Source organism: Prionailurus bengalensis, chromosome A3 (genome assembly GCF_016509475.1).
Source record: "Prionailurus bengalensis isolate Pbe53 chromosome A3, Fcat_Pben_1.1_paternal_pri, whole genome shotgun sequence".
Classification (NCBI taxonomy): domain Eukaryota; kingdom Metazoa; phylum Chordata; class Mammalia; order Carnivora; family Felidae; genus Prionailurus; species Prionailurus bengalensis.
In genome coordinates, this window is record NC_057354.1 from 74,380,642 (window position 1) to 74,405,483 (window position 24,842).

General features: G+C 41.8%; 1 protein-coding gene across 2 annotated transcripts in view; it reads right to left on the reverse strand.

Annotated features, from left to right (window-relative positions):
• Nucleotides 1-21,026: 21,026 nt before the first annotated feature.
• The window catches only part of PNPT1 (polyribonucleotide nucleotidyltransferase 1), a 49,237-nt gene continuing 45,421 nt past the window's right edge, over nt 21,027-24,842 (reverse strand). For both annotated transcript variants that reach the window (XM_043603421.1, XM_043603422.1), the window contains 2 exons: nt 22,422-22,469; nt 21,027-21,310 (listed from right to left, as the gene is read on the reverse strand). In XM_043603421.1, coding sequence (XP_043459356.1) covers nt 21,155-21,310; nt 22,422-22,469 — 204 coding nt within the window. In that variant the 3' untranslated portion in view covers nt 21,027-21,154. The remainder of the gene's footprint in view (nt 21,311-22,421; nt 22,470-24,842) is intronic.

Genomic DNA, 24,842 nt, shown 5'->3' on the forward strand with positions numbered 1-24,842 from the left:
TCATTCTTGAAGGTTTAAAAAATTACGTTGTTAATATATACAATTAGGTTGTTGTTTGATTGACTCATGTCCTTGAAATGTGAGGCTTTCTGTTTTCACCCTTCCCATTCTGTTAAATGTTTTAATAAACAAGAGTTTGCTATATTCACTCATTTTTTTTCTTTAAGATGATTAAGTCTTTGCCTTTTAAATAAAGCATCAAACTAATAACCTATATCCTCTTCAGCCACATTCCTATTTCTTTTCCCCTTTACAGCCAAACTAAGTGTTGAAGTTGTTTATATTCCCTTCATTTCTTCACCTCTCACTTATTCCTCAATTGAACCTATTCTGATTTCTATTCCTTCCATCCTCCTGCCTTGCCTTCATCATAAAGTTCTTTATAAACTAACTGAAGATATCTATGTTAATAATGCCACTGGACATTTTTCAACCCATTTTACTTGAACTAAGCTAATTTTTTTTGAGGGAGAGAGAGAGAAAGAATCCAAAGCAGGCTCTGTGCTGTCAGCATGGCATCCCACTAACCGTGAGATCATATAACCTGACATGAAATCAACAATCAGACTCATAACTGATTGAGCCACCAGACGCCCATACTTGATCCAAGTTAAAATTGACACTTTTTTGTCTGAACTTTGTTCCCTACAGTCATCTCATGACAACTCTTGCTTTATCCTTCAGATGCTGCTAGTTGCCACTTTCATAGAGGAGCCTCTGACTCCCCTGACTAGATAATATCCTCTTGGAATGTTACAGACACCAAAAAACCCAATTCAGAGTAGTTTAAATGATAAGAGAATTTATTGGCTCATGAATGGGAAGTCTGGAGATAAAGGGAAACCTCAGATAGACTCAATTGGTTCAACATGAACAGCGAGAACTTGTTTTCCTTCTCCCTCTGAATTCTATATTCTGCTTTGTCAAATTCATCTAAGACTTAAGATCTTTTGTATCTTAAGACAGTGGCCAAGAGCTCCCAAGTTTCCACAGTTCTTTATTCACAGCAAAAGAGAGTTTCCTCACATATTCCCAGTTGCATTGTAATTAGACTAATATAGGTCACATGACTATTCTTGAACCTAGAGATTTGAAGTCTAGGGTATGTCAAGCACTGATTGGTGGAGGCAAATCAAGGCCCATCCTGGGGGCTGGGGATGGGTTTAATCCCACCCAAATCCCGTGGATATACCATGTGATAATGGGTAAAACAGATGTGGGAAGACAACCAGAGTATCTGTTTTATTTTCTTATTACATATTCACAGGACCATGCACCCTTCCATTGTAGCATTTGTCATATGTGTAGCTTTATTTGTAGGATTTCTGATTAATAATTGTCTCTTCATCTAGATGACAAATTTCTTTGAGTTCTGGGATCTATGTTTTTTCTTATCATTTTATCTGTAGTGCCTAGTGGATGGTATGGAATATAGCATGAACTCAATAACTGTTCAAAGATTGAAGTTTCCTTAGAAGTTTACTACTCAATTTGACATGCTCCCTAGAAGGTAATTTAATAACTCCCCTATCAAATCAACTGAGATTAAATTACATCTTTGAAAGCTACAGATTGGTATGTCTAATTTCTTTATTTTTTATTTTTTTTTTTAATTTTTTTTTTCAACGTTTATTTATTTTTGCGACAGAGAGAGACAGAGCATGAACGGGGGAGGGGCAGAGAGAGAGGGAGACACAGAATCGGAAACAGGCTCCAGGCTCTGAGCCATCAGCCCAGAGCCTGACGCGGGGCTCGAACTCCCGGACCGTGAGATTGTGACCTGGCTGAAGTCGGACGCTTAACCGACTGCGCCACCCAGGCGCCCCAAGTATGTCTAATTTCTAAGTAGTCAGTTTTTGACGCACTACTGAAAGTTGTGAAACAAACCTGATATATTTTTTACATTTTTTAACAGTTTCTGATTCCTTGTAGGATAAAGTTCTGTAGGGTGGCATACAAAGCTCTTCATGGTTTAGCCCCTACCAAATCCTGGCTCTTTACTCTCAAGAGCAAGGCTATGGACTGTGTGATTTTCCCTGGGGTGATTTTTCCTTTTTTATTTAAAAAAAAAAAATTTTTTTTAACGTTTATTTATTTTTGAGACAGAGAGAGACAGAGCATGAACGGGGGAGGGTCAGAGAGAGAGGGAGACACAGAATCTGAAACAGGCTCCAGGCTCTGAGCAGTCAGCACAGAGCCCGACGCGGGGCTCGAACTCACATACTGCAAGATCGTGACCTGAGCCGAAGTCAGACGCGTAACCGACTGAGCCACCCAGGCGCCCCTGATTTTTTTAGTCATAGCTCTTCCCATACCATTTACCAAATATTCTTAGGAGTATTTTCTCTGGGTGATTGTCGTTTCTCCAGGTGTTCCCTCATACCCTGACAGAATAGAGGCAGAGGAGGGTGGCAAGAGGTCCATCTGTTTGGTATTCAGGCTTTCATTTAATTACTCCTTTTAACCCTGCTTTCACAGTGGCCCACTAATGTGACTAGTGTCTCCAAGTCAAAAGACTCTCCTAATTCGGAAAATAAATCTCAGTCTCCTGAGGTGGCAACAGTGTTCAAAGGGCTTTTATGGGTATGAGTGTGTGTAGAGGGAGATGTTAGTCCTTTGGTTATGTGAGGTTGGGAAGGGAACCCTTTCTATATAGTTTGACCCTGTCCTCAAATTCTCAGCCCTGATCCTTTCTGATTTGTTGTGGAGATAATTAATTCTCTTCTTCTCTGATCATCTCTGTGGTAAATTAGATTGTAACTTCCTCTGTTCTCCTAAGGTCCACTACTGCTCCTACCATTTGCTTACCATGCAAATGACATTTGTTAAAGTATCTTATCTGCTATTGTCTCTTTTGTTATGTTTGCCCTTTGGACTCTATACTTAAAAGCTTTTTTTATTTAACTGTATGTGGCTAATTTTCCATTTTTGACAAAGGTATCCTAACATATTTCATGTTTAATTCTGTATTCCACTTGTATTTTTTGTATATGTGAAGTAGGATGCTAATTTAAAATTTTTCCTCCAAATGGAGAGCCACTTGTCAATATCATTTATAGATTAAATAATTTGAAGTGCTATTTTAATCATACTCTTTACTAAGTTTACAGTCATATATACATAAATATATCTGGATTTTAAATTTGTAAAAAATTTTATTATTTTGAGAGAGAGAGAAAGCATGAGTGGGGGAGGGACAGAGAGAAAGGAGAGAGAGAATCCCAAGCAGGTTCCACACTGTCAGTGCAGAGCCCCACGCAGGGTTCAAACTCATGAACTGTGAGATCATGACCTGAGCCAAAATCAGACACTCAGCTGACTGAGCCACCCAGATGCCTCTGTATCTGGGTTTGAGTCTGAACTCACTACATTGTTTTCATTGTTTTAGTTGGCTAACTGTAGTGTGACAGTTTTAATTGCCATAGTTTTTTATTACTTGTTTTGGTATTTAATTGATATGGTGGCCATATCAGTGCATTATTCAGATCTCCTTCAAGAGGACCTACTTTGGGGAACATACTTGACTGACAGCCAGCTGCCACTGCTTTGGGTCCATTGCATTTGAGCTGAGGCCGTAAAAACCTTGAGCTGCTCCTAGCCAGTAACTGAGCACAGCAGGAGTACTACTATACTTGTCCTTTACTGTCCAGTGTAGAACTTCTCTGTGGGCAACTGTGGCTTGGGGAACTTCTTAGCAGTCTGGAAGAGACATTCTTGGAACTACACTATAATCTGAAGCTCTTTCCACTCAGTATTTCCTTCCCTTCCTTCTTTTACAGAAGTCAAACTTGTATTATGGTCTGTAGGCTCTCTCTGTCAATTCCTGTCTATTTTATTCTTCACAGATGTTTCCTCCAGTCATTATCTTACATGTTTAGTCCCTTCTTGGCATCTGTGTCTCTGAGGGCTGGAACTGACATATGTGGTACAGGGAGTGGTGTAAGAAATCAGGCAGTAAGATGGGGTTTGGGGAATAGTTGACTCAGTCCTTGGCACAAGGTGGCCACTTGACTAATGATTTGACCAGTAGTGACCTAGGAAAACTTTCCGAAAGAGGGGAATGCTGTTGTCTAGACAATGATTTAGGCGTTTGAAAAATATGGGGAAAACAATGCCTACAAGGATAGCAGAGCTGGCCACTTAAGTTGCACTACTGCCTTGCAGGGGGATATTGAGTTGACACTTAACACACAGTTAAAGCTAAGTTTGGGAGCCAGGAGGCCTCTTTGGGCTTCATAAAAAGGCCCTTATTTCCTTCAGTGTAAGAACAGATATGGGATTTGACAGAGTTACAGAGCTCTAAAGATATTTGAATGCTTAGCCCATGGGCGGGGGGAGTGGGGGAGATATCTGCTGTGCAGTTAGGGCCCTGGTTGGGAAATCCTGAAGCTTGAAATATGGGATGGTGTGGTAGAGCCCCTTCCTAAGGAATGTGATGGAAACCTCAAGACAAGGGAAGGCAACCTGGCTATGTGTGCATGTGCAATATTCTTCACAACTTTGTAATATAGACTGCCCATTCAGACTGTATGCTACTATATATGGGAGACACGGGAGCAAAAATTGAAGAAAAGGCAACCCCCCCCCTCCCCCGCTGCACTCAGGGCTCAGCCTTTGGGTTTTAGCCCACTGAGCCAGTGCTGGCACAAATAAAGTTGCTTCCTGGAAAGAAAAGCCTTGGTGTCCAGACTCTCTGTGTGTGTGATTCACCACTACATCTCGTGGGGTGTACCTCTCATCCAGGAGGTGGAGATGGTGTTTTACCTCTCTTACCGCAGGGGTATGAACCAGGAGAGGCAACCTCACCTGGTGCCAATGGACTGCTTGATCCATGTGTGCTGGGGTGGGGGTCCTGAATGCACAAAGGAACCTGGTGAGGCCCAGGAACCACCTCAGAGACCACTGCCCATCAGACCGGTAAGAGCCAGCATTCACTTTGGTAGACCTGCCCCTGAGAGGCAGAAGGGGAGCCTGATCACCTCCCAGAGTTGCCTGAGTAGCTCCATGAAGAACGAAACCATAACTCCAAGGTGCTGCTGGGCAGTGGGTTGGAGTCACTGTGTGACTGTGTGTGAATGAGACGGAGAGTGGAAAGGTTCTGACCTGACCAATGGGCTGAAGCTAGTGTTTGGCCCTGATCTATGGTTCCGTTGTGACCTCATATGGCTTAGGGCAGCATCAGACTTGGGAGTCTGATCTGGGTCAGGGTTTGATACTGAACCCAACAGTGTCAAGAGGCACCTGAAATATCTCCGAGAGGAGAGCGGCTGGAAACGGACAAAGCGAGTGTGTCCTCTCCAAATTAGTCCCTCCCTTCCCTGCTTTTCCTCTCTTGTGCATGAAAGTTGTCCGATAGGGGAAGGAAATGAGTGGAAAGCAGAGTAAACCGACTCCCCTAGAGTGTATGTTGAGGAATTTCAAAAAGGGATATTCAATAGATTATGGTGTGAAATTAACTCCGGGAAAGCTCCAGACATTCTGTGAAATTGATTGGCCATCGTTCGGGGTGGGCTGGCCCTCTGAGGGCTCACTTGATAAGGAACTAGTTGGCTGAGTGTTCAGGGTCGTTGTGGGGGATCCAGGCCACTCTGACCAATTTCCTTACATTGACTGTTGGTAAGACCTGGTCCTATCTTGGCCGCCCTGGCTAAAAGTCTGTATTGAAGAGATCTGTAAAGTTATGATAGCTCATGTCATGGCTTCCTCCAAATGCCAGCCAAAAACTGAAAAATCCATACTGTTGGGAGAGCCTGAGAGAACCCCACCACCATATGCCCACTGTACCCCTCACGGCCACCTGTGCCTCCAGCCACCCCAGCTACTGAAACCCCACTGAGCTTGCCCCTAGTCCTGAGGCCTTGCCACCTCTAGTACCACTGGCCTCTCTGGATGTGACCGGCTCGCCCGGACCACCATTCCTAACCGCATAACACCCCTTCTGGAAGGCAACTAGAAGATCAGGCGACGGAGACAGTCCTTCCCTGGAGCAACACCAGGGAGCCCTACAGATGCCACTGAGGGAAACTAAGGACCTATTATGATCAGGAAGGCCAGATCTGAGAAGGCCAGCATGTTTTTGTATACCAACCCTTTACCACCATGGACCTCCTCAGTTGGAAGCACCGTGTTCCTTCCTATACAGAGAAGCCCCAGGCTATGATTGAACTAATGCAGTCCAAAATTGAAACCCACAAATCTCCCTGGAAGCACTGCTGCCAACTCCTCCTGACCCTCTTCAACATGGAGGAGTGTCGCCAAAATACTTAGGCAGCCCTAAAATGGTTAGAGGAGAATGCCCCGGCTGGGGCACTAGACACCCAGGCTTATGCTCAGGCTCACTTCCCTGGGAAGAACCCCCAATGGGACCCAAATGACTCAAGTGTAGATGTAGGGCTTGCAAGGACTGAACCGTATCAAGAAGCCCTTCTAAATGGCATGAAGGAATGAGGAAGAAGGGCCATAAATATGAATAAAACATAAGTGCTCCAAGGACCTGAGGAGAGCTGGAGCCAATGCCATGAGAGACTATGTGAGGCATTTCGTTTCTACACCCCTTTTGATCCAGAGGTGCCCGTTAACCAGCAGATGGTCAATGCGACTTTCATAGGTCAGGCCCAAGGGACATCAGCACAACTGTAAAAGCTAGGGGATTTCGCCGGCATGAATGCCAGTCAGTTGCTGGAAGTAGCAACTAAGGTGTTTGTTGACCGTGACCAGGTGGCATGGAGGCAAGAATGCCAGAAGGTGCAGAAAAAGCCAGACTTGTTAGTTGCTTCCTTGGTGGAGTGGTCAGAATGCTCCTGGAAAGACGCCTGCCCTGCAGGGACAGGGCAGGGGCCAAAAAGGGGAATGGCAGGGAGGATCATCTAGCCCAGGACCACAGTTAGGATGGAACCAATGTGGTCACTGTCATCAGGAGGGCCGCTGGAAAAATGAGTGTCCCCTGTGGCTGGGTAATTTTCAACAAGGCCCCAAACAGAAAGAAAAAGGCCATGTGGTCCAGGACCAGTACCAACCAGCATCACTGCCTCATGGGGCCCCCAAAGATGATTTGTGGGGCTAAATGCCATGGAAGACTATGAGTAGGACTATGACAGACCAGGCTCTATTTTATTAGGCCTCCAAGAGCCTATGGTCCAAATGAATGTGGGGGACCGATCCATCGACTTCATAGTAGATACTGGGGCAGAACACTCAGTGGTGACCCAACCTGTGGGCCCCCTCTCACAGAGACAAGCCACCATTGTGGGGTCCATGAGCAATTGGACACGTTGTCCCTTCCTGCTGCCCCAGCGGTGCAATATAGGCAGCCATGAAGTCATCCGTGAATTCCTCTATCTCTCCAACTTCCCTGTGGCTTTAATGGGCCAGGACCTGTTGGGAAAGTAGCAGGCCAAGAGAACTTTCAACTCCCATGGACAAGCTGCTCTGACCCTACGAAAGCTGGAAGCAAAGATTATGACTGTCATGATTCCCCAAGGGGATGAATGGCATCTCTATAGTCTCGTGGAGGAGCTACCACAGAGACCTGAGCTGCCCTTCAGAGTACCGGGGGTGTGAGCTGAGGACAACCCACTAGTACTGGCCTCCAGTAATTGTAGAACTAAAGCCAGGGGCAGGGCCCATCTGCCAAAAACAGTATTGCATCCCTTGTAAGGCACAGATGGGGATACAGAAGCACCTGGGGAGACCTGTAAAATACGGGATCCTCCCACCCTTGTCAGTCATGTTGGAACATGCCTCTCCTACCAGTCCAGAAGCCAGGCACTGATGACTATCGGTTGGTCCAAGACCTGTGTGCAATAAACCAGGCTGCTGTCACCCTGCAATCAGTTGTCCCAAACCCATACACTCTCTTGGGTCTTATCCCCACCGAAGCTGCCTTCTTCATATGCCTAGACCTCAGTGATGCCTTCTGCATCTGCCTGGCCCCCCAGAGTCAACCGATCTTTGCCTTTAGTGGGAGAATCCTGAAAATGGTGACAAGGGTGAGTTAACCTGGACCAGCTTGCCCCAGGGGTTCAAAAACTCCCCAGCTATTTTCGGCACTGCATTAGCCTCAGACCTAAGAGCCTTCCCAGCAGATCAACATGGCTCTGTCTTGCTTCAGTACGTAAATGACTTACTGCTAGCTGGAAGGTCTCAGGAGGATTGCATGGAAGGAACTTACCATCCTATGGGAAACTGGCGATAAGGTCTCAAGGAAAAAGGCCCAAATCAGTCAAAAGAAAGTCAAGTACCCTGACTTTCGTCTCTCACAGGGGCAGTGCCAACCCGGCCCAGAGAGAAAATAGACCGTTTGTTTGATCCTGGTCCCGTCGACCTGACGTCAGGTTCAGGAGTTTCTTGGGGCTGCAGGCTTCTGTAGAATCTGGATAACTAACTTCTTGGCCTTATGAGGCCACAAAAGGGGGAGAGTGGGAACCTCTGTTATGGGAGCAAGTACAGCAAAGGGCCTTTGAAGGGACCAAATGGGCCCTCACCAACGTGCCTGGTCTGGGGCTCCAAGACATGTCCAAGTCCTTGTGTGTTCATGAACATACTGGCATCGTGGTGGGAGTCCTAACCCAGATGTTGGGGTCATGGCATTGCCCAGTGGCATATCTCTCCAAGCAGCTTGACTCTGTTGCCCAAGGCTGACCACCCTGCTTACAGGCACTTGCAGCCATGGCCCTCTTAGTCTCCATTGCTGACAAATTAACTGTGGGAGAAGAATTGACAGTCCAAGTGCCATATTCAGTATTGACATTAATGGAGTACAAGGGACAGTACTGGCTAACCAACACCTGGATGATCAGATCTTGGGGAATGCTATGTCAGAACCTGTGCATTCACCTAGAAGTAGTGTGGACCCTAAACCCTGCAACCCTACTGCCTGTCGGGCCAGGTCAACCAGATCATGACTGCATTGAAATCATGGATGAGGTGTTCTCCAGCTGACCAGACTTGAGGAACCAGTCCCTCAAGGACCCCAACACTGAGGATTTCACTGATGGTAGCAGTTTTGTGAAAGAGGGAGAATGCCTTGCAGGGTACTCCGTGGTAACCCTGAATTCTATCATTGAGACCAAACCCCTGCCAAAGAGGTCTTTGGCACAGAAGGCAGAGCTCATCATGCTAACCCGAACCCTTCAACTGGCGGCAGGGATAAGTGTTAATATATACACAGACTCTTAAGTATGCCTTCCCCACCCTCCATATACATGGGGCTTTATATAAAGAAAAGGGTCTAATAAACTCAGGAGGAAAAGACAAAGTATGTTAAGGAAATCCTTGAACTCTTAGACGCTGTGTGGGGCCCTGAAAGAGTGGCAGTCATGTATTGTCAGGTACATCAAAGGGGAGATACCATGGCACATGGGGAAACCAGGTAGACTGAGAAGCAAAGCTTGTGGCCTCCAAAGGAACAGTGGAATCAGTGGCTTTAACTGCTGCACTGTTCCCTAGTCCACTGGTAGAATGGGAACCTAATTACTCACAACATGGGGGTACCTGGTTTAAGACTGAAAATGGAAGCTACCTTCAAGGTGGATGGTGGAAATTTGAAGGTGGCAGAATAGCAATTCCTGAGGCCCTGGCTCCAGCTTTTGTCAAGCAGTTCTATCAGGAAACCTATATTGGCCATACAGCTTTTGAGACCACGTTCAGCCAACATTTCTACATCCTTCAACTCTCCATAGCCTGAGCAGTATGCAAGCAATGTGGAACGTGTGCCCGGATTAACCCACGTCAGGGACCCAAGACCCCTGTGCAGAGTGTCGGAGCCCCATTTGAAAATATGATGGTAGACTTCACTGAGCTTCCCTAGGTCCAAGGTTGTAAATATCTGTTGGTCTTTGTGTACACTTTCTCAGGCTGGGTGGAAGCCTTCCCTACTTGCACAGAAAAGGCACATGAAGTCCCTCGATTTCTAAAAGAAATTACTCCTTGATTTGTGATCCCTATCACTATGGGGTCAGATAATGGGCCACCGTTCATGGTGGAGGTGGTGTGACTGGTGGCAAATGGGTTAAAGATCACCTGGAAGTTACACACGGCATACCGGCATACAGACCCCAGACCTCTGGGAAGGTGGAATGAATGAACTGAACCCTGAAGCTGCAATTAAGTAAACTATGTCAGGAACCCACCTACACTGGGATCAGGTGTTGCCAATCGGCTTGTTAAGAATCAGGTGTAGCCCCAGTAAGCAAATGGGGTTCTCCCCTTATGAAATCCTTTATGGGCACTCTTACCACATTATCAAGGGCATAAGAGGGGGATCTAAATGAGATAGGCAATCTGACCCTGAGGCAACAGATGCAGGCCCTTGGCTTTACCCTGACCACCTTACACCACTGGGTTAGGGAGCGATTACCTGTTAATCTGACCAGACCCTCATCCCTTTAAACCAGGAGATGCTGTATGCATGAAGGAGTGAAGTGTCCAACCCCTAAAACCCCTCTGGAGGGGCCTGTTCACTGTCATTTTGTTCAACCCCCTACTGCAGTAAAGGTAGCCAAGGTGGGTCCCTCACCACAGCAGAGGGAAGCTGGCATCTCAAAACTGAGAGTGCATTCCTGATCCTTCAACGCTGTGCAAGCTGACCACACAGAGGAAGCAGTCTGCAACGACAGAGGCTCTGGGAAACTGCAGCCCTGCTTTAGTCACTTTGGAACCTGATTAATCTACACATGGCAGAAGCTTGAGGAATTGACGGTCTGGTGGAACAAACAGACTGTCCTTATTTTCTTTATCTGTTTCCTTACTGTGATGTACTGCCACCCCTTGTTTCTCACTGTTTCTGTGATTCTTGCTCTACTTTTCACCATAGGATTGGCAGAGGCTGTCCCGGCTGGCTGGAAGTGTGAGAGGTTTCTGTTAGCACTCACCTCTTTGTGGATAGGATGCTTCGTTGGTATTGGTTGCTTCTAATCTGGACTTCTTCTGTAGACCTAGATTCTTCATCATATGACCCATGTATTGACAAAACCAGGTCAGGGCAGGGAATCACTTGGACCTTACTATACCATACCCACTTCACATGCCAAGGAAAAGTCCTGGGGACCTGCAGACCACCTATTTTATCTGCCAGTGGGAGAGTCAATACACTTGCTTTGATCCACAATACTCTCCCAGGGAAGATTGGTTAGAAGTCCGATCCTACCAAGGCCCCCTCGGGGCAGGGTGGAGGGGGGTGGGTTGGTCAGCTGGACACAAATTACTAACTGCAAATGACTGGTGTAAATGCTGTTTGACGTATGTGCAGTTATAGGTGTTGGCCCAGAGGCATCTGTCATACGAAAAAAGCAGGCACATGTCACAAAGGGCCCAGCGACTCGATATACCATGTGGAGACTTAGATTGGGAGTGGGAATAACAACTCAATGACAAATATATGTGTGAGGAAAATGGTTTATGTGCCTATACACCTGAGTTTTTATGACCCAGCTGGAGGTGGTTTCATGGGCTACTTGGAAACAAGAAAGCACAACAGTGCTCCTTCAGAAGGGGCTGCTACATCAGGTTGTCAATCAAAGGCCTATAACCCTGTTAATTTTACCATCATTAACCCAGGAGATTCCAAGTGGTGATGGGGCACCCGAAGTGGCATCCGGATCCATGGGCGAGGCAGACACCCAGGGAACTGTGCTATATTTCAATAGAGTCACTACTGCCCATCCAACCATGTCCCATCAAGTCTTCCACTCCTTCTATGAAGAAATAAGAAGTAGCCCCCTTCCCATTTCAGTCACAGCAAGGAACTAACTTGTTTCTAGCCCTAGCAGAGACTTTAGCCCAGACTCTAAAGATCTCTTCTTGCTATGTATGCAGGGGAATCAACCTGGGGGGTCAATGACCATGGGAGGCTAGAGAATTAGATCCCCGGAAACCTTATAATGGAACAGAATAAGTCCTATTATCAGGGTTTGGCTCCTCAAAACCTGTTATTGAGAAAAACTGCCTTGCTTGATGGGGAAGAAAGTTTACCATCTCTGTTGGAAGGTTAACGTGCCTAGGCCAAAGATTTTATAACGCAACCACCTGGAAAACCCAAATGGTGGGGTCCCCAGATCACCTTGAGCCAAATCCCTACCCCTTGTCCAACCTCTCTCATCTCCAAGAGGCCTGGGACAATGTTGACACAGCCATCAAATGGCAGGCCCCAGGTGGAAGGACAGCCTATACAGTACTTGCCCTAGTCTTGTCAGGGTCATGTGTGCTGGGAACTATTCATCCATCTTCCTGCTCCCACTTGCCAAAGGGGAACATTTGGGAGTCCAAATGTATGGTGACAGGGAGATGATGATGGACAGGGAGATGATGAATGGCCTCCTGAGTTATAATGCAATATTACAGCCCTGGGCACAGGATGGGTCCTGGGGCTACCACACTCCCATTTATGCTAAACTGTGTAATCAGACTACAAGCAATTATAGAAATTGTAACCAATGAAACTGCCAGAGCTCTTAACTTACTAGCCAAGCAGCAAACTGAAAATGCACAATGCTGTCTATCAAAATCGCTTGGACTTAGATTACTTACTTGCTTCTGAGGGAGGAGTTTGTGGAAAGTTTAACCTAAGCCTACAGGTAGGTGATAAAGGAAAAGTCTAGAGGAGATCACAGATCGAATGAGAAAGATTGCTAAAGTTGGGACCCTGGGGGGTTATTTTCAACTCTCAGGGGATTCAAAACCCTCATAGGTATTATCCTCTTGATTTTGAGAGCTTGTGTAGCTCCCCTGGTTATACGGTCTATCTCCAGCCTCATTGAGGTAATGGTTGAAAGGAAAACGGCCGCATGTTAAGATGTTACAGAAATACAAACCTCTAAACCAAGATGATGCTCTTTGACCCAAAATAGGGTATCTGAGCATCTAAGGCGGGGTGGGGGGGGGGGGAATTCGGTAGAGCCCCTCCTCTTAAGGAATGTGGGGAAAACCTCAAGACAAGTCAATCTATGTGTGCGTGCGTGACATTCCTCACAATTCTGTAACATAGACTGCCCATTCAGACTGTATATTACCATATATGGGAGACAAAGGGGCAAAAATTGTACAAATTCCTCCCCCCCCCCCGCCCAGCTCCACTGTGCTGGGGGCTCAGCCTTTTGGGTCTTAGCCTGCTGAGCCTGTGCTGACATGAGTAAAGCTGCTTCCTGGAAAGAAAAGCCTCAGTGTTCTGACTCTGTGTGAGTCACAGCTACAATGGGAGTACCCCTGCAAAGTTTGTTCTGCAGACACCTCTGGGCTCTCAGGAATTGCAGAAGTGGCTCATACATCCTAGTAAGAAGTAACAATTCCCTCTGCTTACAGAAAGACCTCTTTCTATAGTTGGTCTCATTTTTTCTCCTAGCTGAGAGACTGTGGTAGCTAGGGTTAAATCTCAGCATCATCTGCCCAGGGACTGCTGGGACTGATAAGGGAGGAAGAGATTACACACTGAAGGAATTGAAATAATCATCTAGCATGTACTAGCAAAGAGCCAGAGGAGTACACTTGGGATTGGATTTTGAGGGTCCTTGATCAAGGGGGCTGGAGGTTAAGATTGGATAATTAAGATTTTGTTGACTTGGGATACCTGTGAAACAGAAGACTTAACCCAGGTCAGGACCTGAGGGGATGGGGCATACTTAACTGCTAACATAGCTCTTCAAAGCTTGGAAAATGGGAGAATAGAAATGAGTTTACAACCATGGAAGCTTTTGACTTCTAGAGAAGATAACCTTTTTGTTTTGGCATACTTATCTGATTACTGTTTCCTTATTATTTGTAACTAGTTGTTTTGTAACAATTTAAATGGTTTTTAGATCCCCTGCAAATGTGTTTGTTCTTCTCAACCTCTTTTTAATCTTATGTGGATTATGACCTGAGAATACTAATGATAGTAATAGTGGTGATTCTTGTTTTCTTCCTGAAAACATTACTTAAATGGTAATGTCTCCAGTGTTGTATACAAATTCTTAATTTCTGATAGATACCACTTAAGTTACGGACATTTCCTAATATCTTAAACTCTCTTGTGCAAATTTTATAAATTGCCTCTTCTGCATGTGATCATATAGTTTTTCTTTTGTTATCTTTATAGTGAATTACTGTATATTCTTATTCTTACCATCCTTATATTCGCATAGATCTACTTGGTCCCAATAGATCTTGTCAATATTTTATTACGATAATTTATAGGGCGGAGGTTCAAGATAGTAACAAAGATCTTAAATTTACCTCCTCCCATGAACACAACAAATTTATAGCTACATATGAAACAATTCTCTCTGAAAAGGACCTGAAAGCTAGCTGAACAGCATCTCTACAAGAAAGGATAAAAGGGCCACATTGAGATGGATAGGAGAGGCAATACATGGTCTTGCAAGAACCACCCCCCCCCCCCCCCGCAGGCACAGAGACCACCAACTGGAAAGGATCTCCTAATATAGAGCTTGTCCCTGAGGAGTGAGAGGTTTGTGCTCCTTATCAGGCACCCCAGTATTTGGGAACTATATCAGAGAGATGAGCCCCCAAAGCACTTGAAAATCAACTTCAGGAAAACCAGAGGGTTTTAGGGAATGGAAAATCCATTCTTTTTTTTTTTTTTTTTTCTTTTGGTTTAATGTCTATTTATATTTGAGAGACAGAGACAGAGTATGAGCGGGGGAGGGGCAGAGAGAGAGGGAGACACAGAATCTGAAGCAGGCTCCAGTCTCTGAGCTTTCAGCACACAGCCCAGTGCAGGGCTCGAACTCATGAACCACAAGATCATGACCTGAGCTGAAGTCGGACACTTAGCCAACTAAGCTACCCAGGTGCCCCAAAAATCCACTCTTAAAGGGCTCATGCACAGACCCACTCATCCTAGGACCCAGCACAAAAGTAAGTTTGCTAATCTTATAGCATCTGCTAGAGAGACAGGAACCTGTTGGGACTCTCGGCACAGAGGTGCTGGCAGACACCATTTTTGCATTCTCCTTCTGCCTTGGGACTGGTGCTGGCCCTGGCCATTTTTGCACACATACCCCCTCCTCTCAGCCAAGGCCTACCCTGCTCTAGCTAGTGCCCTGCCTCCATGGCCCACCCTGCCAGGCAGTGGGCATGTATAGCTCACACAAGGGACACTCCTTGAGTACCTGGCTCGGGTGGCCAGGGCGAGATGGTGTTTCTGGACCCCCTGGGACTGAAATAATCAGTCCTTGACAGGTTACCACCTCCAAGGCACTGCACAAACAGCAGACTGAAATATATCCCCAGTGTTCATGTGAAAAAGGCATATTTTCTTGTCCTAGAGCTTTAGCCTGAGGTGCAGGATTCAGGTTTGCCATATATTCAAAAGCTATAGAGATGCCCCCAGAAGATGGGCCGGGAGATAACCATATTAGCGCTCTCCCATGGCCACATAACAGCTCAGTGATACCTCCCAGAAAGGAGCTTATGTAAGTCTATAGCCACGAGTTTTGCAGTTGTTACCCTGGGGTTACCTCCAGATTTCCTGGTCTGAAAGTCAGCACGGTTTATTGATTGCAGACCTACAAGACTATATATTTACACACCTTGAGAGCTGCTACCTGTAGATCTGGCTTATTCTATTCCTAAAAGAAGTAGTAAAAGAACAAATGAAGCCCAAAGTTAGTAGAAGGAAGGAAATAATAAAGATCAGAGTTGAAATAAATGAAATGAATAATTGGTTCTTTGAAAAGATAAGCAACACTTATGAACCTTTAGGTAGGCTCACAAATTTAAAAAAAAGACAGGCCTCAAATAAAATAAAAAATGAAAGAAGTTACAACTGATACAATGAAAATACAAAAGATCCTAACAGACTACTATAATTATGTGCCAACAAATTGGACAATCCGGAAGAAATGGATAAATTCCTAGAACTATACAATCATCCAAGACTGAATCTTGAGGAAATAGAAAATTTGAATAAACCAATTGCTAGCAAAGGGATTGAGTCAATAATTAAAAACCTCCCAACAAACAAAAGTCCAGGACCACATGGCTTCACTGGTGAATTTCTACCAAACATGCAAAGAAGATGTAATACTAGCCTTCTCAAACAAGGATACCATAAGAGAAGAAAATTACAGGCCAGGCCAATAACCCTGATGAACATAAATACAAAAGTCCTTAACAAAATATTAGCAAACCACGTTCAACATCATTAAAAAGATACACAAGGGTCGTCTGGGTGGCTCAGTTGGTTAAGTCTCTGACTTTGGCTCAGGTTATTCTCGTGGTCTGTGAGTTTGAGCCCCATGTTGGGCTTGATGCTGACAGCTCAGAGCGTGGAGCCTGCTTGGGATTCTGTCTCCCTCTCTCTCTGCCCCTCCCCTGCTCATGCTCTGTCTCTCTTGCTCTCAAAAATAAGTAGACCAAAAAAAAAAAAAAAAAATCATACACCATGACTGAGGTTGATTTATCTAAGGGATGCAAGGATGGTCAATATCCACAAATCAATTAATGATAGATACATCACATTAACATTTGCATAGAAGAATAAGCTATTGTGTGTAAAGTACAAATAAGGCCAGGAGACTCCAAAACAACTGTAGAGAGAGAACTGCCTCAGTTCATAATGACTTAGCAGTCCTGGTGCCATTCTGCCACAGGGAGTGTGACTTGGCTTCTGTGAAACAAATTCCTGTCCCTGGGATAAATTCCCTTTTTTGCTTTAGCTTATGTTGGTTTCTGTCCTTTGATACCAAGACATATTCTTAGTTTTTCATTTACATTGTCTACCTACCTGGTCTCAACTCTCATTAGCCTAGAATTTTGTAACAGCCTCTTGAGCTTTAACATGATCTCATTGTCTACCTTCTTTTTGTAAGTAAACAAACATATTCTTGCCTGATTAAATGCTTTGAAGTATCATTTTGCACTGGCCTCCTCTTGACTTGTTTTCTTTAATATAATTTGCGAATTCTGGTGAAGAGAAGGCACAGATTAAGGAGTAAGACTATGTTAAATTGGTTTATAAAATGAAAAGGCTACTCTATAACATAAAATACCGAGTGAATATGAAGTTGTTAGTGCCTTTATCTGGAATTCTTTTTCCAGAATAGTGGCACATCTTCCTCTGCTTCTTTCAGGTGTCTGCTTAAATGTTACCTCCTCAGGCCATTCTGGTTAATTTTATCTAAAATGGTAGCTTTTTTTTTTTTTTCATCTTTTTAAAAAATTATTTATTTAATTTCAAGTTAGTTAACATATAGTATTGGTTTCAGGAGTAGAACCCAGTGATTCATCACTTACATATAACATCCAGTACTCATCCCAACAAGTGCCCTCCTTAATGCCCATCACCCATTTAGTCCATCCCCTCCAGCAACCCTCAGTTTGTTCTCTGTATTTAATAGTCTCTTATGGTTTGCCTTCTCTGTTCTTATTTTTTCCTTCCCTTTCCCTATGTTCATTTGTTTTGCTCCTTAAATTCCAAATATGAATGAAATCATATATTTGTCCTTCTCTGACTTATTTCGGTTAGGATAATACACTCTAGTTCCATCCACATTGTTGCAAATAGCAGATTTCATTCTTTTTGATCTCCGATTAATATTCCATTATATATATACACATAACACACACCACATCTTCTTTATCCATTCATCAGTTGATGAATATTTGGGCTCTTTCCATACTTTGGATATTGTTGATAGTGCTGCTATAAACATTGGGGTGTATGTGCCCCTTCAAATCAGCATTTTTGTATTCTTTGGATAAATACCTCGTAGTGCAATTGCTGGGTCATAGGGTAGTTCTATTTTTAGTTTTTTGAGGAACCCCATACTGTTTTCTAGAGTGGCTATACCACTTTGCATTTCCACCAACAGTGCAAAAGTATTCCCCTTTCTCTGCATCCTCACCAACATCTTGTTTTTTTTCTGAGTTGTTAATTTTAGCCATTCTGACAGGTGTGATCTTTTCATGTGTCTATTAGCCATCTGGATGTAGTCTTTGGAAAAGTGTCTATTCATGTCTTTTGCCCATTTCTTCACTGGATTGGTTTTTAGATGTTGAGTTTGATAAATTCTTTACAGATTTTGGATACTGTCCCTTTATCTTATAGATCATTTGGAAATACCTTCTCCATTCTGTTGGTTGCCTTTTAGTTTTGATTATTTCCTTTGCTGTACAGAAGGTTTTTATCTCAGTGAGGTCCCAATAGTTCATTTTTGCTTTTGTTTCCCTTGCCTCTGAAGACATGTCTAGTAAGAAGTTGCTGTGGCCTAGGTTGAAGAGGTTGCTGCTGCCTGTTTTCTCCTGTAGGATTTTGATGGTTTCCTGTCTCACATTTAGGTCTTTCATCCATTTTGAATGTATCTTTGTGTATGGTTTAAGAAAGTGGTTCAGGGGCGCCTGGGTGGCGCAGTCGGTTAAGCATCCGACTTCAGCCAGGTCACGATCTCGCGGTCCGTGAGTTCGAGCCCCGCGTCAGGCTCTGGGCTGATGGCTCAGAGCCTGGAGCCTGTTTCCGATTCTGTGTCTCCCTCTCTCTCTGCCCCTCCCCCGTTCATGCTCTGTCTCTGTCCCCAAAATAAATAAACGTTGAAAAACAAAAATTAAAAAAAAAAAAAAAGTGGTTCAGTTTAATTCTTCTGCATGTCGCTGTCCAATTTTCCCAACACTATTTTCTAAAGAGCCTGTCTTCTATTGGATATTCTTTTCTGCTTTGTTGAAGATTGGTTGGCCATACATTTATGAGTCCATTTCTGGGTTCTCTATTCTGCTCCATTCATTGATCTAGGTGTCTGTTTTTGTGCTATAAAATAGTACTTTTTCTTAATCACTTTATCCCTTTACCCAGTTGTTTTTCTTTAAAGAACCTACTAGCTGTTATGCTATATACTTCTTTACTGTTGGCTTCCATCCATTAGAACGAGCATTGGAACTTCATCTGTTTTGTTTACTGATACATCTGTAAATGTTTACTGGTTCATCTGTTTTGATACTGATACATTAATAGTGTTTGGAACAGAGTAAGTATTGAATAAATGAATGATTACTATGCTTGGCATAATTGAGCTAAGAAAGATGTATTTATACTACTATCTTAAATCTGGAAGTGTAAGATACTCTATGAGAAGAAAAAATGATTGTATACAAACTGTAATTTATGGGCAAGGGGTTATCACAGTAACTAAAAATATGAAGGAAAAAGTCTTGTACATACCTATAGTGCACGAACTACCAAAGATGGGCACTTCAATTTTAGTTCTTATAGCGTTTTTAGCATATAATTATATGCACTTTCATTTTTTAAAATATCTTTCAACTTTTCCATTTTTTTAATGTTTATTTTTATTTGAGAGAGAGAGAGAATGATAATGAGTGCCAAGTGGAGGAGGGGCAGAGAGGGAGGGAGACACAGAATGTGAAGCAGGCTCCAGGCTCCGAGCTGTCAGCACAGAGCTGGATGCCAGGCTCGAACCCATAAACCATGAGATCATGACCTCAGCCAAAGTCGGATCCTCAACCAACTGCAACCAACTAAATGCACTTTTAGAAGTACTTCATGGAAAATAGAGAAAACTATCTGGGGCGCCTGGGTGGCTCGGTCAGTTAAGCATCCGACTTCGGCTCAGGTGATGATCTCACAGTCCATGAGTTTGAGCCCCGCGTCGGGCTCTGTGCTGACAGCTCAGAGCTTGGAGCCTGTTTCAGATTCTGTGTCTCCCTCTCTCTCTGGCCCTCCCCTGTTCATGCTCTGTCTCTCTCTGTCTCAAAAATAAATAAACGTTAAAACAAAATTAAAAAAAAAAAGAAAATAGAGAAAACTATCAATATTTGAAGACAAAAATAAAAGTTCAGACAAAGTGTAAGCTCTTGGTTTAAGTGGAAATGGAATCTTTTTGGAGATTTGTTAGTGGGCTGTATTGTCACTTTATGGAACCAGAGTTTTAAGAACTAGCTTCATTTTTCTCCTAGTAGTAGTAGTTGGGAGTCCCTCTGAAAAATAGAAATTTAAGAAAAACATAAATTACTATTTTGAAATTCTACCATTAAAGTTTAGGTCTTAGAAGGCAAAGTGAGAAATGAAAGATTTTGGTCACTATTAGAGAAAAATCAAATGTACAAAGCATATAGTTTATATTTAATGTCATTTTCAATTAATCTTAAGTATTTCAGAAAATGTGCCTACCATAATTATATATTATTTAATATATAATAAGTATTATATAATCAGTATTTATGGACTTAAATATTTAAAAAATATTTGACTAAATTTTCAGTATTTTATAAACTATGTATGAGTCATGAATATACAAACATTTTATCAGAATTATAAAAGGATTGCATATTCTAAATTATGGCTTCCATCAGCTATTCACTTTTTTGTGGATTATGTGATAAATGAAATCATGGATATGAACATTTTATAGCTATTACTAATAATTATGTCAACAGCCTTTATATAGGACTGTTTCAAATATTAACTGAAAATAAAGGTCTTTCCATCCTTTATACCAGGAACATACCTATGTGAGCAACATACACAAAAAATGACCTAGATCCTTTTGATGAGTAAATGATTTTCCTGTCTTTTCTAAATATTCTATTTGCTAAATTTGAAAAATGTACTCCCTCATTCTAGTTAGGATCCCATTTATAATATTTATTCCACTACATTTATGGTTTTGTGACCAATTTGAAAGATGGTGTATCATTAAAAAAACAGATCAAATTAGCTTCTTCAACTCCTTATTATATCTGGTAACTGTACTAAAGAAACTGGCTTTGAATACGGCAAGTCCCAGTCTGTGAAAGTTGTAGGCAAGTACAGCACTTGTGCAGAGGTGAGCTATTACATGACCAAGGGTAAACTGTCACAACTATATACAAAGAAGGAAAAGAAGATATGTAGGAAGAGATCCATTACAGTAGCAAATGTTACCTATTATTTCTAAGGTTTTAAGCTATTTTGGAATTATAGGAAATGAAGGGCAATCTTTTTAAAGATGTATATAAATGGTTTAGTTTTAATATTTATTCATTTATAACATAAATAAAAATAAGAATAGAAGTAACTCAAAATAAAAAAATAGACCACATAAAATGAGCATTTTAATACAAATCATTAGAATATATTTATACTATATATAAATCTATACATTAGAAGACACTACTGAAATTTTGCTCTACAGAATATCATTCTAGAATTCTCTTTAAAACAACCAAATCACTGGGAAGAATTAGATGACTGTGAAACAGATTCTCCCATTACAATACTACTTCTGTCATTTAGAGTTTTGACAACAGTTGTAGCTGGAGACTGTAGCACTTTACGAGAGAGCCTCATTCTTCCATCAGCTGGATCACGTCCAAAGTATTTCACCTATATTAAAGAAACAAATTTACTTTGAAAGTTATAGTACAGTGATTGACATCCAAATTAGAAGATATTTAAATTTACATAGTGCAAATAAAACACTGATTAATGTTTTTACTTGTCTGTTGAAAGCATAGCTCAGTGCTAAGTAGAGGTATATGCTAATAAATATAATTTGGTTAAACAGTGATTATAAAAAAAGAAGAGACCAGCATTTAGTTGTCCAATTATAATCTTCTGTTAGACTCATCTGTGCCTTCCAGGTCTCTACACTGGAAGAACAGTGAAAGCCATGGTCAATGATTCTAGATAAGGGATTTCTGAGCCTAATGGTGCTACAAACTATATAGGATTATGCTTGGGTCATTTACACTATTTCTCAAAAAGGACTATCACACTGGAGATTATTTGGCTTGACCTTAGACAACACAAATCAGGGGGAATTGTGGCAGTTTTAAAGTCCCTTCCGATGTTGAAAAAAACAATCTTATACAGATATATCTTAGTTTTTATTCTTCTCCAGAGGCTACTTGAACAATGGGACTACAGGTTGGGAATAAACTAGAAACCTTAGTTACCCGGGTCATGGATGATAGGTGTAGCTGGAATGTGGTATGGAAGAACAATAAAACAAAAGAAACAAAACCAAACCACACCAGACTGGCAATGACTTCCTTTATCCACTCATAAAAGACTATAGAAAAGGTCCAACAACATGGCTTTCATCAAACTTAAAAACTTTTAGCCTTAAGCAGTGTAGAAGCAATTAAAGTCTCAACTCTTCAAATATGACATTCGAGGCCTTCAACAGAGTTATTACATTTTCAGGGTTCTCCTGTCCTGTCTGCAAATCACTGCACAGTCATCATTGACCTCATGTATTTTTAAAAGCTCTAAAGGGGACTACTGTTCTAACTAAACTATAAGCTAGGGTAAAGAATTGCATCTTAAATCTTTAGTGAGTCTATTTAAGAGCAAACCTAAAGTTTAAAAAGCACAGCATATAAATAATGTAAATCACAGATGTTGCTTTGATTCTTTCAGCTTACTTAAAAAAAAAAATTCAAACTTCGGATATAATTTACAACATTAAGGGTAAAAAGTTGAATACAAGTACCTGAATTTCTTGGCCAACTTCTAATCCTAAGGCAGTAGGATGTTTAATCTGAAAGAGAACATGTTAATCTATTAGTTGTTGTATATAATTTCCTAATATCCATAGTAGTACACATTTTTTAAGTAGAAACAGCTTTATTGTTTTTTTTGATTATAAAATCTGTTGATAAAGACTTAATACATAAGTATTCAGATGATAGCAAAAATTACTGAAGACCTCTATACTTTTATTTTTTTATTTTTTCAACGTTTATTTATTTTTTTGGGACAGAGAGAGACAGAGCATGAACGGGGGGCGGGGGGCAGAGAGAGAGGGAGACACAGAATCGGAAACAGGCTCCAGGCTCTGAGCCATCAGCCCAGAGCCCGACGCGGGGCTCGAACTCACGGACCGCGAGATCGTGACCTGGCTGAAGTTGGACACTTAACCGACTGCGCCACCCAGGAGCCCCAAGACCTCTATACTTTTAGATCACTACTGCTAATACAAGTATTCCAATGTCTACTTAGTGTGTATTACATTTGTAAAAATGGACCTTACTGAGCTTGTCTTATAGTATGTTAATTTTTCATTCAATAATATGTTGAGGACATCTTTTTACAGTGGTGAGAATGGACATCCCTGTTTTGTTCCTGACCTTAGGGGGAAAGATCTCAGTTTTTCCCCATTGAGGATGATAATAGCATTTGTCTTTTGTATATGGCTTTTATGATCTTGAGGTATGATCCTTCTATCCCTACTTTCTTGAAGGTTTTTATCAAGAAAGGATGCTGTATTTTGTCAAATGCTTTCTCTGCATCTATTGAGAGGATCATATGGTTCTTGTCCTTTTTTTTTTATTGATGTGATGAATCATACTGATTGATTGGAGGACACTGAACCAGCCCTGCATCCCAGGTATAAATTCCACTTGGTCATGGTGTATAATTTTTTTTAACGTATTGTTGGATCTGGTTGGCTAATATCTTGTTGAGGATTTCTGCATCCATGTTCACCAGGGAAATTGTTTTCTTTTGTAGTGGGGGTCTTTGTTTGGTTTTGAAATCAAGGTAATGCTGGCTTCATAGAAAGAATTTGGAAGTTTTCCTTCCATTTCTACTTTTTGGAACAGCTTTAAGAGAAGAGGTGTTGACTCTTAACTTAAATGTTTGGTAGAATTCCCCTGGAAAGCTATCTGGCCCTGGACTCTTGTTTTTTTTTGGAGATTTTTGATTACTAATTCAATTTCTTTACTGGTTATGGGTCTGTTCAAATTTTCTATTCCTGTTTCAGTTTTGGTAGTGTGTATGTTTCTAGGGATTTGTCCATTTCTTCCAGATTGCCCATTTTATTGGCATATAATTGCTCATAATATTCTCTTATTATTGTTTTTATTTCTGTGTTGGTTGTGATCTCTCTTTTTTCATTCTTGATTTTATTTATTTGGGTCCTTTCCTTTTCTTTTTGATCAAACAGGCTAGGAGTTTATCAATTTTGTTAATTCTTTTAAAGAACCAGTCTGGTTTCATTGATCTGTTCTGTTTTTTTGGTTTCAATAGCATTAATTTCTGCTCTAATCTTTATTATTTCCTGCCTTCTGCTGGTTTTGGGTTTTATTTGCTGTTCTTTTTCCAGCTCTTTAAGGTGTAAGGTTAGGTTGTATATCTGAAACCTTTCTTCCTTCTTTAGGAAGGCCTGGATTGCTATATACTTTCCTCTTATGACTGCCTTTGCTGTGTCCCAGAGGTTTTGGGTTGTAGTGTTATTTTCATTGGCTTCCATGTACTTTTTAATTTCCTCTTTAACTTCTTGGTTAGCTCATACATTCTTTAGTAGGATGTTCTTTAGTCTCCAAGTATTTGTTACCTTTCCAAATTTTTTCTTGTGGTTGATTCTGAGTTTCATAGCATTGTGGTCTGAAAATATGCATGGTACGATCTTGATCTTTTTGTACTTGTTGAGGGCTGAGGACATCTTTTTATATCAATGTATGAAACAATAGAGTATTCAGTTATGTAATTTGTTTGATATCCTAAAGATGGTCATTTAATGTTTTAAATTCTGGTGTTGCAAATGTTAATAATTACTGAATCTAGGTGTAAGGTATATGGGTGTTCAGTGTACTATTTTTTCAACCTTTCTGTAGGTAATTATTATTTCAACAATTGTGTATTCATTTACTCAAATTATCCTCTCAAAACAAAGTCCTAATGTTGAACTTCTAGGGCCAAAGGTACTCATACACATTTACCAAACACTCTCCAAAATGTTTGCCCAAATCCTGTCAACAGTACCTGAAGTATATGAGAATGTCCATTTGTTTTACCATATATTTACCCACACTGGGAATTTTCAACTATCTGAAAGCTGAAAAATAGTAACTTAGTTTTATTTGCATTTAAAACAATTGCTATTGCTATTGCTCTTTCTTACTGATCCATA